At 36.3% G+C, this 19,794-nt stretch overlaps 2 protein-coding genes across 2 annotated transcripts; one reads left to right on the forward strand and one right to left on the reverse strand.

The window, feature by feature from the left end:
* Nucleotides 1–5,066: 5,066 nt before the first annotated feature.
* LOC127122025 (uncharacterized) lies at nucleotides 5,067–6,892 on the forward strand. Its single transcript, XM_051052440.1, has 4 exons — nucleotides 5,067–5,626; nucleotides 5,727–5,982; nucleotides 6,097–6,180; nucleotides 6,725–6,892. The coding sequence occupies exons 1-4, from the start codon at nucleotides 5,067–5,069 to the stop codon at nucleotides 6,890–6,892; spliced, it is 1,068 nt and encodes a 355-aa protein (XP_050908397.1).
* Nucleotides 6,893–18,844: 11,952 nt separating this feature from the next.
* On the reverse strand, nucleotides 18,845–19,366 carry LOC127122027 (uncharacterized). Its single transcript, XM_051052441.1, has one exon. It carries the CDS (start codon nucleotides 19,364–19,366, stop codon nucleotides 18,845–18,847), a length of 522 nt encoding a protein of 173 aa, XP_050908398.1.
* Nucleotides 19,367–19,794: the final 428 nt, after the last annotated feature.

Here is a 19,794-nt window from a genome sequence, read left to right on the forward strand (position 1 = left end):
TTTACTTGCAAAAAGGGTTTGGCAAGTTTATGAGAAGACTTGACAAAAGGTCAAACAATAATATCATGACAAATGTCAAAGACAAACTTCCTAACAACTCAAGAGGTTTCAATTCCCAATGCAAAGGCAGATAAGGAGACAAACAAAATAAAGGCAAATGAGTCAAATGTCATGAGTGTGAAGGTTTTGGACTCATTCAAGCGGAATATACCAATTTCATTCGAAAGCAAAAGAAATAGATATATTGTCACACTATCAGATGAAGAATTTAAAGATGATAGTGATGAAGAAAAGGCTAACAATGTGTTTGCATTCATTATCAAATGGTATACAAATTAAATGACCAAAACGATGGTGAATCTAGTGTTGAAGAACTCTCATATGAAAATGTTGTTGAAGCTTATAGACAATTGTGTTATACGAAGGCGACTTATCTAGAGGGGGTGAATAAATCCCTAGTTAAAAATCTTTACAAAAACTGTTTTGAAAATTTTAACGGCTAGCGGAAGTGACCCGAATCGAATCGTCTAAACCGAACCGCTATCAAAAAGCCCGGATATGCGTATATATAATCAAGTTATGATAATGAGAACAAATTGATCAATATACTTTTAACAACAATAACTTGAATGCTACAATAAAAGTGAAGTCTATTTCCAATGATAAAATACACAAAAACGTAATTGAGGCAAATTATCGAACACCTTGCGTGCAATCAATTTTGTTTAGAAATTTGTATTATTTTGTTAATTTACAAATCTAACCATAATCTAATAGATTGTGATCGTCTCAACAAAATCTTTTTCAAAAGGTTATGAAAAAGTTTAACCAAACGTATTGATTGCACAATCGACAAATTCAACAATTTGCAATTAGAGAGAGAGAGAGAGAGAGAGAGAGAGAGAGAGAGATTACACAAGGATTTGTTTAAGCAGTTCTCCAATCTTCCTCCTATGGGTATGTCTTTACTCAATTTTAACTCGAATTGAGATAATTAAAATAAACCTTTGCAAGTGTAATTTACAAGAACACCCTATGTTTGATGTTGATAATATCTTCTTTTCTTCCCTGATCTGAGCTTGATCAAGTCACCCAACAATACCAATTTTATCCACCGTCTCATGCTACTTCTTTGCAAGAAACCTTATTCTTCAAAGCTTTCACTCGATCGAATACAAGTTGCAAATTGTTATCAAATAATATTTACCATGATGATACTCCAATTATCGTTACTCCTTCGACCGAACCAACCGTTCTTCAAAGCTTTCACTCGGCTGAAAATAACTTGTGTAATCTTGTCTAAAACCTTCAAATCACCAATTGATCTTGAAGGAAAACCCCATCTTGGTTTTCTTATTTTAAATCCCCAAAGATTCTCAACCCAATTTACAATTCAACAACGTAAATTGGACGTTATCAACTCTAATTCTAGATGGCACAAAAAATGATTATGTGTAATTTGTTTGTGTGTATGCATAGAACATAGGTTGAAGATGAAGAGAACTCTTTGTATATTCCTAGTTTCTTATACTTGAAATGATGCATGTATGAAGTATTTATATGTATGCAAGTTGGAGGCAAAAGGAATGCAAAAGATTTGAAAAAAATCATAAATTTTTGGAAAAATGCATTGTATGTATCGACCTATGTAAGTCATGTGTTGACACTTTCGAAGCATGTGTCGACCTGTATAGGTCATTGTCGACTCATAGAAGAAAATTTTATTTTATGTGTAGACCTGAAACCCCTCTACAGTCGGCACATCAAACATAAGCTACAGGCTTTAAAACTCATCAATATGTGTCGACTCATACCTTGCATGTGTCGACTCATAGAATAAATTTTTCTTCTATGTGTCGATTTGTATGTTGTATGTGTGGTTACATGCATAAAAAGAAGCTACATACTTAAAAACTTAATAACATATGTTGACTCATACAACATATGTGTCGACGCATAAGCCTGTGTCTTGCATAAAAACACATTTTTGCCATGTAGAAGCATTTCTAACCTTTTCTAAATCATTTCCAAAATATTTTTATGCTTCCTAATGCTAAGATTCACATTAAGACTCAAAGGATATCGTCTAATATACATAAACACTAAAGTATCATAATTGACATCATAGAAAATACATCTAACGGGAAGTTGCACTCACATACTCCCCTTTTTTTATGATGGCAAAACTTGAGATGATGTGTTTCGTGTCTTCATGAAGGCTCCCCCTAAATGTATGCATCTCAACTTCATCTTGTAGATGCTTCTCCTTCTTTGACAACATCTAAAAGAGACAAAGTAATCCATGAGAAGTATCTTATATCACACATATACTAATATAACACATAGAGGCGTTTGCTGTAATGCCCAAATTTTATTTAAATTATTATTCGTAATATAATTACGTGATAGTTGTGGTTGTGTTGTGTTGATTGGTGGTTTGATATGTTGTGTTACCCTTGATGTGAGGTAGTTGCCTTAGAATTATAGAAATTAAGGTATTGAGGTGTGTGAGCAAAAATGTAGAAAGGGTGGTGTGATGAGTAAAACTAATTAATTATATTAGTTATTATTTAGTTAATTAGTTAATATTAGATAAATATTAATTTAATTAGAGTGGGTTATTATTATTATTTAGATTAAATAATAGAAGGTATTATTATTTGTTATTATTTTATTTAATGAGATTAGTAATAATAATAAGAATTATAATAAAAATAGAAAAGGGATAGTGAGATAGAGACAAAGAGAACACGTAACATTTGAATGAAAAGAGAAGAAACTAAGGAAGGGAGAAGAAGGGGCTAGGGTTCAAGAGGAGAACTCACCATTGTTGAAGGTCAAAGAATCAATTGCTAGGAACTCTAAGGTAAGGGTGGGGTTCTGATTATCTAAGGGTTAACATGATGATGATGGGTAGATTATGCCATGTAGGTTTTGTGTTTTTCTTCTCTATATTCATGATCAATGTGATAATTGATAATTGTCGAATTATTTGTGATGTGATAATGTTGTGACTGATGTTGGAATGATGAATTATTGTTATTGTTGTTGTTGGAATCATAAAATTCTTTGGATTGTATGATGTCAATGTTGTATGATTGGTGTTGTTTCGGGTCAGAGTCAGAACTAAGTCATTAATGTTTTCGGTGTAAATAAGTTGGGGTTTTGAACGTTGGAAAAGTGCTTTTGCAACAGTGTAATCGGTTACCAAAAATGGAGTAACCGGTTACACTACTTAAAAACCCCATTTTTGGGCAAAAATTAGGGGGTGTAATCGGTTACAAGTTTTTGGGTAACCATTTACCCTATGAAATATTGGCTACGCAGGGGCTGGAAAAGGGGGTGTAATATCGTTTTTTGGGTAACCAATTACCGTGTATGTGTTGCCAGTGTTGGTTGCGCTACAAAGTGTAGTGTAACCGGTTACTGGTTTTAGGGTAACCGATTATTGGGAGCATTTTCTTAAAAACTTTAAAAATTCATAATTTTTGTTTCGAGTATCCGCTTCGAGTGTCGTTCGAAGCGTCGAAAAACTGAGAGCGTGTACTTTCATTTAAAATTGGTTTCAGTACTTGAAAATGAATATTTTGTTGTATGATAATGTGGAAATGCATTATAATATTTATGTGGTGGTGTGACATAACCTTAAATGCATTGTTGTTGCTTATTATGTTGTATGTTGATGTTGTTGAGCTGTATAACATGTGTTTGATGCATGGTAATCAGTATTGACGGTGTACATTGACTATGGTGGTGGGTCATTGTGCATGATGTTGTTGTTGCATGTATAATATGTTGTGCGCATTCCTGTTGTTGGACAAATGGTAAGTTGTTGGTGAGCCTAATATCCCATTGTGTGAATTGGGCCGATAACTGATTTTGGAGGTGATGGAATGAATGAGATGTTATCGGAGGCGATGGTAACGAATTGGTGGCTTTGATCCTAGGAGGTGAGGATCAAAGCGGTAAACCTGAGTGTTCATGTATTGGTAGCACATGCATTGAGTCAAGTTGTCGAGTCTCATTGCATTGTACATTTGTTGTATTTGTTATTGAGTTTGATGGTTGATTATGTTGTTTTTATGTAGGATGGTTGTTATGTTTCTATTATGTATGGATAGTTGTTGTATGGATTATGTGGGATTGTGTTGTGGAATGGGTGATGTGCATGTAATAATCTGATGCTTACTTATTATCATGTTTTCCTTTATATAATTATGACATCTCACCCATTATGTTTGAATGTTGCCTCCACGTGGGTAACATACAGATAATTCACAGTAGGAGCTTAGATGTGAATGTAAGATGAAGTCTTCCGTTTATTTTTATGTCGGTATCTGCTCTGATGTGTAACACTGGGAATTGGGAATGTTGTGTCTTTCGTTATGTTTTAATATTCCTGATGATGACATGTTATGTTGATGTCAAATATGTTGAGTTAACGGTTTGTTATTGTTGTTTCGCTACTATTTAATAAAAGTTAACATTCAGACATGTGGTTATTACTACTTTTTTTTCTAAATGTCAAATTTTACATGTTTTTTCAATTGAGCAGGTTGATTGTAGGTTGCAGTGTAGCATCCTAAATTTCATGTTGAATTATTTTACTCTGATAAATGTTTTAAATTTACGCGGGGGAATTTAGGGTGTTACATAGTGGTATTAGAGCAGGTCGGTATGTCCGGCCAAGTTGTTGAGTCAGTGTGGTGTGACAGTTGAATATTGTCGATGTTGTCTCTTTAGCCATTGTTGATGTTGTTGGTGTGAAACAAAAAATGGATGGAAGAAACGACATTGTTATTGTTGCTGCTTTGCAGGTTGTTGCTCAGGCTGTGCAGAATCAACCTAATGTTGGCAGGAATGACGAGTTTCGACATTTGGGGAAGTTCTAGAGGAACAATCTGCCTACTTTCAAGGGTAGGTATGATCTTGATGGAGCGTAGACTTGGCTCAGGGAGATTGAGAGGATTTTCAGAGTGATGGATTTCTCTTAAGCACATAAGGTACGGTTCGGTACGCATATGTTAGCTGAGGAAGCTGATGACTGATGGATCAACACTCGTTAGATGTTGGATGTTACAGCTGAAGTTGTAAATTGGGCTGTGTTCCGTAGGGAATTTCTGAGAAAGTACTTTCCTGAGGATGTTCATGGGAATAAGGAGATTGAGTTTCTGGAGCTGAAACATGGTAACTTGTCGATTACTGAGTATGCTACCAGATTTGTGGAACTTGCAAAGTTCTACCCTCATTACAGTGAAACGACTGCTGAGTTCTTGAAGTGTATCAAATTCGAGAATGGTTTGCGTCCTGAGATTAAGCAGGCGATTGGATACCAACATATCAGGAGGTTTCCAGAGTTGGTAAACAATTGTAGAATTTATGAGGATGATAGTAAGGCTCGGTCGACTCACTACAAGGGGTTGAGCGAGAGAAGAGGAAAACAAAATATGAACAGTGGGAAGCGATATAATGCTCCAGCTGATAAAGGTAAACAAATATCTACTGATGGTAAGAGGTCAAGTGAGGGAGGTTCTCTTACTCCTCTTAAGTGCCATAGGTGTGGTGAGTTGGGTCATCGTGTCAGCGAATGCAAGAGTGCTATGAAGAAGTGTTACAAGTGTGGGAAGTTAGGACACCTGGTTGCTGGTTGCAAAGCGAATGTGGTTACTTGCTATTATCGATATTGGTGCTACTCATTCTTTTATTGTTGTTGATTGTGTGAAAAGGCTAGGCCTTATTGTGTCTTCTATGAATGGAGAAATGGTTATCAAAACTCTTGTTAAGGGTTCGATGACTACTACTTCAGTTTGTTTGACTTGTCCTCTTTTAATCTTTGATAAGGATTTCGACATTGATCTTATTTGCTTGCCATTGGAGAATCTTGATGTTATCTTGAGGATGAACTGGTTGGAGTTCAATCATGTTCATATCAATTGTTATAACAAGTCGGTGTGGTTTATTACTCCTGGTGAGGAGGAAAAAGTTGGTTTCTTGTCTTTTAGAGAGTTGAATTAGCTTTTGGAAAAGGAAGCTCGGGTGTTTGCGTTGTTCATGGCGTTATCTATTAAGAGTCAGGCGGTGATTGATGAATTGCAGGTAGTGTGGGATTTTCTAGAGGTGTTTCCAGATGACATTTCAGATGTACCGCCAGAGAGAGAGGCTGAGTTTTTTATTGATCTTGTCCCTAGTACCATACCTCTTTCTATGGCACCATACATGATGTCTGCATCGAAGTAACAAAGTTGAAGAAATAATTAAAAGATCTGCTAGAAAAGAGATTTATGAGACCAAGTGTATCGCCTTAGGGAGCTCCGTTGTTGTTGGTAAAGAAGAAAGACGGCAACATGAGGTTGTATGTGGATTACCATCAATTGAATAAAGTGACAATTAAGAAAAAGTATCCACTTCCAAGAATATATTACTTGATGGATCAGTTGGTGGGTGCGCATGTGTTTAGAAAAATTGATTTGAGGTCAAATTACCACCAGTGAAGGATGAAGATGTACAGAAGATGGCGTTTAGAACTCGATATTGACACTATAAGTATTTGGTGATGTCGTTCGGTGTTTCTAATACACCTGGAGTATTTATGGAGTACATGAATCGTATCTTTCATACTTACTTGGATCAATTTATTGTGGTATTTATTAATGACATTATGATCTATTCTAACTCAGAAGAAAAACATGTTGAGCATTTGCGAGTTGTATTACAAGTGTTGTAGGAGAAGAAGCTTTATGCTAAGTTGTCGAAGTGTGAATTCTGGTTGAAAGAGGTTAGCTTTCTTGGTCATGTTATTTCAGGTGGTGGTATTGATGTGGATCCATCTAAGGTAGATGCAGTTCTACAATGGGAAGCTCTGAAATCGGTGGCAGAGATTAGAAGCTTTTAGGGCTTGGATGGTTATTACCGTAGGTTTATTGAAGGATTTTCCAAGTTGGCACTATCGCTAACTCAGTTGACCTGCAAAGGTAAACCATTTATGTGGGACGTTCGTTGGGAGAACAGTTTCGTAGAGCTGAAGAAAAGGTTGACTACAACTCCGATTTTGATTTTACCTGAACCAAATGAATTGTTTATGGTGTATTGTGATGCGTCATTGATGGGTTTAGGTGGTGTGCTAATGCAATATGGCAAGGTTGTGGCTTATGCTTTACGATAATTGAGGATTCATGAGAGAAACTATCCTACTCATTGTCGCAACGCGAAAAACAACCGGCGGAAAAAATACTGAGCCGCCACCGACGTTATTCATCCTATGATGGAAAGGGAGCGCAGGACTAACCTAAGAAAGGGAAAGGAACGTTCTTACGACCAGAGATTACAAGGTACAGGAGTCGGTTACGCAAGGGGAAGGTATTAGCACCCCTGACGTCCGCCGTACTCGATGGGATCCACGCTCAAAAGATAGCTCAAAGGAAAGGAAAAGGGTTGCTAATAAACTGCTCAAAGAAATTGCACAAACTGGAATGATAAACAGGTAGGGAAGAGAAAGAAAACGGAGGAAGTGGACTCGGCAGGATGTCGCATCCTGGGCCTACGTAGTTTGTTAGAAACAAACATCAGAGTCAACGTAGTTCGGGGAAAGGGAGACATGCTCACTAGGACATCACGTCCTATGCCTACGTATCTTATCTATCTAGACAAGAATCAGAGCACTCGTAGCTCGGCTAACGCACGCCGAAACCAGACACCAAAAAGAGACGCTGAGACGTCAAAAGAAACACTCAAAAGGGAAACAGAATGCCACTACATGGACTTACTTCCGACTCCTAACAACAACAAACAAAAGGAAACAGAATGCCAATACATGGACTTACACCTGACTCCGAACAATAACAAACAAAAGAAAACAAAATGCCAATACATGGACTTACACCTGACTCCCAACAATAACAAACGCTAACCAGCGTACACCAAAGAAAAGGTTATCAGAACAAACCCCAACAAGGTAACTAGCTATCCAACCAGTCACCACAAATAAACCCCAAAGATGAACCCCAAGTAAATAACCATCATCACAAATGAACCCCAAGCAACAACAACCGTCACAGATGAACCCCAATATGAATGACAACCGTCATAAATGAACCCCAATATGAACTCCAAAGGTGAACCCCAAAGATGAACCCCAAATGAATCTCAAAGATGAACCCCATCAGGTATAAATATACCACACACGCCCACGCTGGACAAACAAGTACTCACACCAAAACAAAGAAGAGGGTGAACACACACAAAAACAACACAGCAAAAAAGAAAAAGGGTGCCCGGAGAGATTGCTCGCAACCTCCTGCCTACGTATCTCATCTGGTATGAGAATCAGGGCGACGTAGTTCCCCTTAACAGGGGTAAAACACTCTCCTAACCAGAGACCGGGGAAGCAACAAACTAATAGGGAGACTAAGACTCGAGCCTAATAGTTGTCATGCAATCAATATCCCTAAGTTGAGGTCTCTAACATGCATTCAACTTCCTCAGAAATCAATCATACAACTCCTACAAAAATGGAGATGAGAAGAGGAAAGCAGATAAACACACCAGCACAAGTGAACAAGCATCACACACTATATCCATACAAGAGGCCCAAACAATGGGTGGGCTTTAGTCAAGAGGGGTCATATCAACCTCGACAAACAAGCCAAACTGTAAGGGTAATCAACTGGGCTCTTAACCACTAACATTGAACGTCAGGGTGAGCAGATCAAAATGGTAATGAGGATGAGACCTCATATCTCTTAACCCTGACCAGGGTGAGCTCATGACAAAGAAAGCATGGGGATCCAGAAAGTGGGATCCTTTTCCACTTGACAAACTCTGGACAAAGATCTGGGGCACATGTTCAGAAGCATCAGCACGTAGTGCGAGCATAAAGAACGACACACTGAATAACGGGGGATTGGCTGCTAATCCCTTCTATCCTTCAATTGCCTCTTCTATTGGAGGTCTTATCAAATAACACATGCCTCTCCTTGGAGGTCTTTGGGCACAATCTTAAACAAACACAAACAGAGCCTCTGAAGGAGGACTTGCCAGCAAAATGCCTGCCAAAAAGGTGACAAGACTTCCAGACTACATGAAGTAAGAAGCTAACTACCTGAGTGGTGTGTCAACCACAATCCAATGCTCAAGCAAGAGCAAAAGCAAGCAAGCAACTAAGGTACCTGTACAAAGACTAAACAGTTAGTACTTCAGTTATTAAACCAACAGACAAACAGTGAAACCACCTAACAGTTACACAATTCAGTGCATAGCACTCAAATGAGCTCATGAGTTCATCACATCAATTAAATCCCTACAAAACAAACATAGGTTAGTACTCAATGCATTTTGTATTCCACAATATCATCAATGAGTATCCACACCTGAAACAAGTGACAAAGTTAGTTTATGTGCATTTAAACAACACAACAAAACACCAACAAACAAAGGCATAAGAGATGAATTCAAAACTCAACCAAATGACTAAAACAGAACCCAATCTTTTACACATCACACATTCAAACAATCCATCTAATGTCCTCAAAAGGACCAGCATCAAATCAATAAGCAAGTGTCTCAAATTGCCTATGCCATGCAATGACCAAAAATAGGCACAAAATGAACTTCCAACTTAGAAAATTCATATCAAATCAGAAATGCATGCAATGACTTTGATATTTTTTATATAAGTTCATCATGTCATGAATGTTCAACATGCAAAACATAAAATCCAGAATGATGCAAATTCTATGTGAACAAAAATGCACCAATTCAATGTCAAAAATGTGACACAAATTGTCACATTATTCTCTATGTGTCAAAAACAATGATAACATGTGAGGAAAATTCCAAACCAGTGACCAATAATTCATGTCATGTGTGAATGTCAAGCATGCAAAAAATTGGATCAAATGGCTCAACATAGAGAATTTCACAATGCATTGAACACAATAGGTCAAATTGGCACCACATGGATTCAAAAATTCACAAATAAAAATACAGATATCCAAAATTCATGACATTAACACCATAAAATAGTAGACATCCATACCAAACTATGAAAAAAATTGGGATTCATTTGGACAATTTTTGTATTTTTTATGCTTTAAACAAAACAAACAAAATAATTGAATTATTAAACAAAAATGGAGGGAAACAATTAATTCAAATAAAATCCATAAAATCCACAACCATTGTCTTCCAACGTAGATTCCAAATATGGCCTTGGATCATCCTAATTCTTCATGTATTTTGCAAATCGAAGAGAATAAAATCCTAGATCTAAACTTACAGTCAGCATAACTTCCTCAATACTCACTCATTTTCAATTCTAAACATATGTACGTGATCTACACATCAAGCTCTACAATTCTATATCATGAAAACAACAAAAGGAGAAAGTGAATCTTGAGTCACCTGGAAATGGAAGTCTCTGAAACCGTGTCCTCACGCGCTATGAAGCTCCAGATCCACTCCTATGAACTTCTGTTGAAGCTTTGCGCAAAAAGAATTGGATGAAACTCCTTGGATCTACCTCAATTTCCAACTTCCATCTTCATGAGAATGCTTTTGAACTGCTCGAAATCTGGCTGAATTGCTCCAATCAATGGATGAATCTTGCTCAGTGAAGCATGATGATCATGAATATGCAAAGATCTTTGAGAGTTATGTGAGAAAAATGAAGATTCGAAGAGAGAGAAAATTTGGAGAGTTTCCTGAATCTTGATCTCAAAAGTTAGTTATGGTGGTTATGGCTAGAATTTCACTATTTATATCCCATACTAATCACAATGCTAATCATATTTTCCATGTACTAATCATGATTAGTGAGATATGAAGCATCTTGCAAAAATGCAAATGGAGCTCTCCTTGCCATAATGCACATGCTCCTCTCCATGCAATGGCTTATTTCCACTCAAATATGGTCCATGAAGCATGCTGAATTGAAGCCTTGCCTTGATTCTTTGTGAATTTTGATTTGTGGCATGGTATCATCCTTAAGGCAAATGTGAAATAATGAATATTTTGGCCATGATTCCTCTTGCACAATTGAGCCAAATGATGTCAAATTGAGATGCCTTGAACATGAGAAACATTTTGCAAAAAGAATGAACCAAATTGGAGCATTATATCAAAAGTTATGCCATTTTGAATTTCCATGCACACCTTGTGATCAAATGACCATAACTCCTCAACCATTCATCACATGGACATGAATTAGAACTTTTTAGAAAGGGGAGACAAAGATATACAACTTTCATGTTCACCAAAAATCCATTTGAAACTTCTTTGATATTGAAAAGTCAAGTTGAAAGTGGAACAAAAACTTGCCAAATTTGGAAACTTTGAATTATAGGTCATTTTCCATTTTTAGTAACTTTTGCCATGACCTATGAATCTTCAAGATATATGTTTATAATGATGAATGGACCTCTTTTGAACATGATTGAGGTGTCTCAACTCATTTCCCCACCTCATAACCCTCAGTTGACTGCACAGTTGACTTTTTGATCCTCCGATGACCTTGAAATGTCTTGACCACCTTGAACCTTTACCACTTGGAGAAATTGCTCAAAAATGAAACCTAACTCATGTAAGCTCCTTATAACAATCATGTGATCCTCATCCCAAGAAAATACCTCATCTCTTTGAGAAACCCTAGTGGGAAGAATGGCATTGATTAGGGTTGACCAGAGGTCACAACCCTAATCCAGAGGAACCTGAGGAAGAACTCTGAAACCCTTGATGATGATAAAACCATGATGATGGTGATATATCCTTGCAAACAAAATGATTCTCAAGACCTTTGAAGAATCAATAAACCCCAATTGAAGCCCATACCCTCAGATGGTTGATAATCAATTCATAGAGACCCTTAGGCTTGAATCATGTAACTTCTCCATCTTCTCAAAAGACCTTGGAGGATGAACTTCTTATTTTCATATGATATGCAAAATGCAATGCCTAATGCTCTAAAATATGAAATGCAATGTGTCAATCTAGTCTCAAGAAGAGGAGGACAAATTTTGAGGTGTTACACTCATGATTCAGAGTTGGTTACAGTGGTGTTCATCTTGAAAATTTGGAGGCATTACCTCTATAGTTCCAGATTTGAAGTGTTTAGTGATCATAAGAGTTTGAAGTACTTGTTTGATCAGAGGGAATGAAATATGAGACTGTGCAGATGGTTGGAATTATTAAAGGATTATGACTTTGGCTGGAATTATCACCCCGGTAAGGCGAATGTCGTGGTTGGTGCTTTAAGTCGAAAGTCCCTGCGTATGTCTGCTATGATGGTTAGAGAGTCGGAAATGATTGAACATTACTATACATCAACCTGTCACTGATTTTATGGGCGAAAGGATAATATGCAGTATCATTCCTTCCTCATCCAACTGTGGACAGCCGCTCAAATGAGCTTTCCTGTTTTTACCCTCCAACGGTCCTATGCTTATGCTATATAAGCAAGACTTGGAAACTTGAAGAATAACACCGATTACACAAATATTTTGACAAGTTATTTTCTTTGTGAAAAACTATCATTTTTTTGTATACAGTTTTCTTTTAGTGTTTGCTATTAATTTGTGTAAAATTTGCTTGTGTAGAAGTATCTTGTAACACACAAAATATTATTCAAACTCTTTGTTTGATTCCTTAAAGAGGTTATCCTTAAGAAGACAAATAAGGTTGTTCTTTGTGAGTTCTTAAGGAGACTAAGGTTTAGTTGGATCCTTGAGAAGACAAAGAAGGTTATTCTTTGTGTTTATTGTACTTTGTTGATTATAGTGGATTAAGTCCTTGTGTATAAGGCAAAATCACCTTGGGATGGTATCTTCACTATGCTCATTCTGATGGATTAGTGTTGGTATTATTTCTTGCAATCGTCCTTTAGGATTTGTTATTATTTTTAATATCCACTAACTTCTCCTTCTTTCAAGTGCACTGATGATTATTTTTCTATGGTTCTTTGATTTTTTAAATTTTCATCTTTTCTTTTTCTTCTCTTATTTTTTTTCAATCATCAGGTGCCTTCATTTGTACTGAAGCTGCACAGCTACCCCAAACTTAAAGGTTGTTATTCCAACAACAACCATAAACTTAGAATGACCATGGATATGATAACTCACAAAAATACTCTGAACACGGCGGAAGAGTGTTTGGGCCATGGGTTAATATTATATGTTTTTTTCAAACAAACAAATGGTTAAAGGCTCAAATAGGGTTAACAATGGATAATAATAAAAAGGATGGCTAGAAAGGCTCAGGGGTAGAAAAAATTCGTGCCTCAATATGTGTAATCATACACCTGAAACCAGAAAAGAACGTACGTAAGTTCTGAATGATAAAGATATACCCGAATGCTCTCTTATGACGTACATTGTGTTTGGCTTTTTCTGCTCTCACCATGTTGGGTAGAGCTGACAACCTCCATAATACCTCTTGCTCGATGTGACTTCTTAATCAATTGTGGTAAACCTGCTCAACTTTCAGTCCAACTTAATTAAACAAATAAGATCGTTTAGAAGTATATAAAAAAATATTTTGGTGAGTTAACATGCATAAAGGACACACATGCCTTCAGTTTGGGTACTTTTCACACAACCACTAAAGCTACAATTATCATATTACTAGATGAAAGTAAACAAACAGAAAATGAACCACTTAAAGCAAACAAAACTCAGAAATGAATATAAAATTGAAACTAAAAATAAAAATTACGAATACTTTCCTTGGGTTGCCTCCCAAGCAGCGCTCCTTTATCGTCATTAGCTTGACGTCTCATTGCCCCTATTATGCGGGGTACTTCAGCTTCCACACCTTGTTGCACTTCTTTTCCAAAACTAAGACACCATCTTTTTCAGGGTATGAATTCCTTTGTGCCACTAGTCCTTTCCAACTTCCATATCCTTACCTTGATTTCGCTTTCTCTTCTTTCTCATGGCGTTTGGAATGGAAATATGAGCTTTTCTAATCGGGGTTACTAATGGAGGTGAGACCAGTTGAGATGGCCTTCTTAAGACTTTTTCTGATGTTGGCATGTCACTTTGGCCTTTCACATTTGTCCTGATCATGCCTACTTGATAGTTGTAACGGTAAATTCATAACCATCAAGCTATGAATAAACTTGACGTCAATAAAACACGCGCTTTTATTGTTTCCAAAGGAAAAAGGAAAAAAGTACGAATAAAACTCAAATATAAGAAGTTTTCAAATCAAAACTAATAAAATGCCAGATATTACAGGTAAGGGGGTTGGTTACATAAAGGAAAGGTGTTAGCACCCAAAGTGTCCTAGGTACTCCTAGGAAGCCTTTTTTGTGTGCAAGTGATTTGGTCAAAATGGTGTTTGATAAAATATAGAGTGGAGGGATGAGAAAAGAATTCGTTAATTATATTTTTGTGTTTGACAAGACCTTCGATCTTGTGCCTACGTACTAACATAAAAAATGAGGGATCAAAACCTCGTAGTTTGTGGTAAAAATTTCAAAAGGTTGGTGAATTGATTTTAGCAAAAATTTAATAATAAGGCATAAAAGGCCAAAATTTTGAATGAGGTTATTAGTTCTTTTTGCCTTTTTGAAATTTAGGTCAATGTGGTTAGATTCATTCACAAGTTTGATTTAAGAAAAGTTTGAAAATTCATTGGCATAAGGCCAAAGTTTCTAATCATTAAAACATGTCTAAGTTGGAAACACAAACAAAGAAGGTTTTTGAAAAAAGAGGGAGAGATTTAGAAATTTAAGAAGTGAGAGAAGATGAAGAGACTACCCTGAGCAAAAATTAAAAGTTAAGAGTTGAAAAGATCTAATCAATGGGATGCAATCCAACAGACAAAAATGTTATATAAAAACCCATTTCCCTTGGAATTTGACAAGCAATAAACAACATCCAAGCATTATGTGAAGATCAAGGCATCAAATAAAGATAGCCAAAATATCCAAGAAAGCAATCCAGTAGCTAGAAGTCTTCAACTTCTTCCCATATAGTAGATGAAATATTCCTTGATCAGCTAAGAATAAAACATCAAACATAAACAATAATAACAAGACAATTAAGCATAGAGACAGAGTAGCAGATGAATCCAAGGCATCCAAGGTTTTATATCAGATGAAGGCACAAGTAGAGGTAGCTTAGTCTCAAATGTTGGCATTGGCCAAGTCCTTTAGCACAGGGAATGTTGCCTAATTCTAAGTCCAAAAGCTCAGATCAAGTCCAACAGTCCACCAAGATGTTTTTTAGGGTTTTTGTTGTTATTAGGTATTTTAAGGTCCTAAGACCATATAAAGACAAACAAACAATATGTACAATCACAAGATATGGCTCAAGTGAGCAAATTGAAAAGGACTGAAACATAAACAAGTTGCATGAAATGTAAATGGCAGATGAATGATAAATGACTTAAATTCAAATTGCATAAAATAAATGACTTGAAAGTAAAAGCAAAATGAATAAAAGTTAGTCAAGTGTTAGTCAAATGTTAGTGAAGAGTTTTAATTGATTAATTCATTCTTTGGAGAACACTCAACCATTCATTCACAAGTATGAATCCTTAAACCAAGACATCTTCCATGAGAAAGGCCCCAACTTGGATAATTCAACAAGTATGCCACTAACTCTCATGAAAGGAAAAAAGGTCAAGTCTTTACACAATACCATGAAGAATGGAAGACTTACAATCTCACTTACTAGAATGATATGCCTTGAGGGTCAAATTTAGCTCTATGTTAAGCAATCGTAATTGGACTTATGTAGAAGTCACAACTATTTGAGGCCAGACAATAAGAATATATGTGTTAATGCATGTTAGATATTTGGTACAAAGAACCTAACTCCTAAAACATACCACACACTAAAAGAAATAGGGGAAAGACCTATCTCAATTTGGCTTATGTTGATTCATCTGACACAAGGTCATTGATGAATCAACTAGCATTAGACATGAAAAGATTTCATTGGTCAATGATGGATTGGGGAAGAATAGGGATGAAGAGGAAGAGGGAAGGGGAATAAGAAACACAAATTTATCATGAGAGAAATTTCATCTGATCAATACCATTCATTCATTTTGGGAGATGAAATGTACATTTCATCATTCCCCAAAATCTAATGATTTTGATCAAACAAAAGTCAAATCAACTATGACCAAGGCCCAAACAGAAAGTCAAACATCACAAGACCATAAAAATGACTCAACATAACTTTCAAGCATTTATTCAATTAAACATCAATTTAAAAATGAATTAAAATGCATTTTAATATGGACAAAACATCAAATCCCTTCAAAACACCAAATAAATGTCCAAGGGATTTATCCTAGGTCAAACAAGGTCAAAGGACCTTAGACAAAAAAAATTATGATTTTTGAAAAGTCAGAAGTATCTTAAAACAATTAAAAATATGCACAAAAACATTTAATTCATGAAAAATACCAAAATTAATCCAAAAAATAATTTTAATTCAAAGTATGAAATATAAAAATATTTGAAGATTTTTGGTGAAAGTCCCATATTTTTTGGATTTAAAATGAAATTATTATGAATTGAACAAAATAAATGGATTAAATGAAAATTCAGAAATAAAAATAAAATTCAGAAAAACAAGGGCCATCAGATCTCCCTCATTAATTGAGGTGGCATATCTAATGGCCAAGCGCGCGCTTCCACCAAATGCCACAGTCAACGTGTGTACATGCGTGATAATTAGAAAGAAGGGTCAGGATTAAAACATGGATACATGATCAGATGGTCTGGGCAACGTCAGCACACCGCCGTAGCCCAAGCTCCGGTCATCTTCTCTAGTGGACCTCACCGGACTGGTCCACCACCAACCACCACCAAAATGAAAAGTAAGGACATCATTGTAAAGGAAAAATGATCAGAAGCTCGAATTTGGCCTCAATTTCTTCCAATTCCAAGTATATTGAAAGATACATGGATTTAAATTTTGAGGATCATGAACTGAGTTGCTTCGATTTAACCTCAAAGCAACTCAATCTCGTTGTCTATATTGGTAGGACTTCTAACAACCAATAATCAAGAAAAATAATTGAGAAATGAGGGAGAATCGAAGAAGAAAAGTTTAAGAAAATTCACCTTCGGGTAGCTTCAAATTAGATTGATCTTGATCTGAATTCACCTGGTTCTTCCTCCTCTTGCTTGTAGTGACCAATTGATATGAAAAAGGCAATGAATCCTTGGAGTTTGAATCTCAAAATAGAAGGTGAAACTCAAACTCGATTTCAAAGAAATCCTCTAGGTATTATATGGTGTAGGGTTTTGGGATCTCTTGGCAAAGCTTGAGCAACGTGTGTGTGAAGTTCTGAGGTAATGCACTTTTTTATATAGGTAATGGGATTCATTTTTGCACCCTTTGAAATTTTGCCAAAATTAGAAAGTTTGCTTTCATGGATGCATGGGCGTGTACAAGGCCCATGGAATGATGCCAAATGATCCAACATTATGTGTTAATCAACCTGAAGTGATATCACATGGTCATGCATTATGGAAATGAATTTTGAACATAGATCTTACCAAATGAAGCCTTGTAAAGAACCCATGCGCAAGTCCTTCAATTCTTGTCCAAATGAAGTGGTCTTGGACTTTTTGGAAAGGTGACATCAAGGGGAACAAATTTGATGTTGAACATGTTTCCATTTGGAGCTTGGATCATGATAACTTTTGAGGTGGAAGTTTGAGAAAACAAACATGATTGAAATTTTTCTAAGTCCCAAGTCAAATGACCACCTCTTCCACCATGAATAACTTTTGCTATGAGCTTCAAATGGAAATGGTTCCTTCACCAAAGTTGTATATACTTCATTCCTCTTCAATTTGGTCACAAATTTGACTCCATTTGGATTTGTAATTAGGGAGTTATGGATTTTAGAAGTTGAGGAAAATTGCTTGTTTAATGGTAATGGCCCAAAATGACCTATAATGTTTCCCCTTGGAACATTCCCTTTCAAGTTGAATTTGACATTTATCAAAGAATTAAAGTTAGAGAAGACATCTTTAAATTGATCATGAAACTTGGATGGCCTTCATATCTTAAAAATTGATCAAGTTATGGTCTTTGGAAGTTGACCTCCTAACTAGGGTTCAAACAAAATGACCTATAATCTTTCACCATAAAAAATGTCATTCCCAGAAAAACTAGCTCTTGATTCCAACACGAAAATTGTTTGGAATGTCATAAGGAGTAACTTTTCTCTTAGAATCATTTTCATGTGACAAAAATTGTAGGAGATAGGGTCTAGGGAACCCCAGTTTTGACCTGTTGACTTTCTCTGGTCAACTTCTTTAAACCAACTTGCAAACTTGAAGTTCTTTTGATCTTTGGGACTCATGTAGGATCATATATGATTGATATAATTTAAAATGGATTATACCTTTATATCTTTTACCAATTGGTGAAGAAACTTGCTGAGGAAGTCACACAAGATACCCAGATGAATTAGGGCTTCCAAGGCAAACAAGCTTCAAACTCTTGATGGATTTTTGATCAAATTGACAAATTAAGAACACGAGGATCCATATATGATGTCTATAACCAATTTGAACCATTATTGGATTGATCTCCTTGCATTGAGGATCTCAAACCCTAGTTGTGAGCTTGATAGGACATAGGTGGACACACACACTACCTACAATGGACACAAAGACAAGTATAAACATATTTTTGGCATTTTGGTTAATAAATAAAATAAAGTATGATACAATCAAATGTGCTCGGTGATCTCTCCCCATACAAACCCAATGAATGAGGGGTAAGGAGGATGCCAAGGTGTGATCCCAAAGCCAATGCAAATGATGAGATATCATAAGGGATATTAGGGTCAAAATTGCGGTCTTACAATAGTGATATTATTTTTCCACCTCAATCTTCCTGTTTCCAAGAACATTCAAGGTTATTTCATCATCATAAACTTTTAAATTTAGTGTACTGTGGTCTATATCGAAATTGCATCGACTTGCCCGCATGAATGGTCGATCAAGAATGATAGGTGTCTCTTCATCCTCAGGTATATCTATGGCCACAAAATAAACCGGAAAACTAAATTGCTCTATTGTCACCAGTACGTCTTCTGCTATCCCATATGCATTCTTTATGGAATAATCTGCAAACTTCAGATTTGTCCTTGTATCACTGACATTTCTAATACCAAGCCTTTGGTAGATTGACGATGGCATCAGACTCACAATGGTTCCAGAATCAATTAGTACCTTCTTGAAAGTTCTATCTTTTATAGTGCATGCGACTGTGACCGCTCCAAGATCCTCCTGCTTGTTTGGGATTCTACTACCTGGTGATTTTTCACTACACTTTTCATTCAACGCTACCGACCCATCTCCTAGTGGCCTCCTTTCAACGATTACCTCTTTCATGAATTTTTTGTACATGGGCATTTGCTCGAGTGCTTCAAAGAAAGGCATATTGATCTCTATCTTTTTTGAACATTGTGATGAATTTATCAAAGTTTGTCTCTCTTGGATCCTTCTTTGTCACTCCCTGAGGGTAGGGTAACTTAATCACAGGTTTAGCCTCTTTTTTATTTTTCTCTTCAATTGTCTTTACTGGTGGTATTACTTCTTCTTCTTCTTTCTTATTTTCCCTCACTTCCAGAACTACCTCCATGATATGGTCATCCTTTGCCGCCCTCTCTCCCTCATCTTTAGAAACTTGTTGACTTCTTGTCGTGACAACATTAACATTCTCATGATTTCTCAGATTTCGTACTGTTTCACTTGGGAGGGAACCTTGTGCTCGAGAACCTGCTATTTGTTGAGCTATTTGACCCATCTGAACTTCCAGA

This window comes from Lathyrus oleraceus, chromosome 2, assembly GCF_024323335.1.
Source record: "Lathyrus oleraceus cultivar Zhongwan6 chromosome 2, CAAS_Psat_ZW6_1.0, whole genome shotgun sequence".
NCBI classification, from domain to species: Eukaryota; Viridiplantae; Streptophyta; class Magnoliopsida; order Fabales; family Fabaceae; genus Lathyrus; species Lathyrus oleraceus.

Coding starts and splice junctions, on each gene's coding strand:
- LOC127122025 (XM_051052440.1), top strand. CDS start 5,067: ATGTTGGATGTTACAGCTGAAGTTGTAAATTGGGCTGTGTTCCGTAGG. Junction 5,627..5,726: donor AAGTGTTACAAGTGTGGGAA/GTTAGGACACCT, acceptor TTGTGTGAAAAG/GCTAGGCCTTATTGTGTCTT. Junction 6,181..6,724: donor CTGAGTTTTTTATTGATCTT/GTCCCTAGTACC, acceptor CAAGTGTTGTAG/GAGAAGAAGCTTTATGCTAA.
- LOC127122027 (XM_051052441.1), bottom strand. CDS start 19,366: ATGAAAGAGGTAATCGTTGAAAGGAGGCCACTAGGAGATGGGTCGGTA.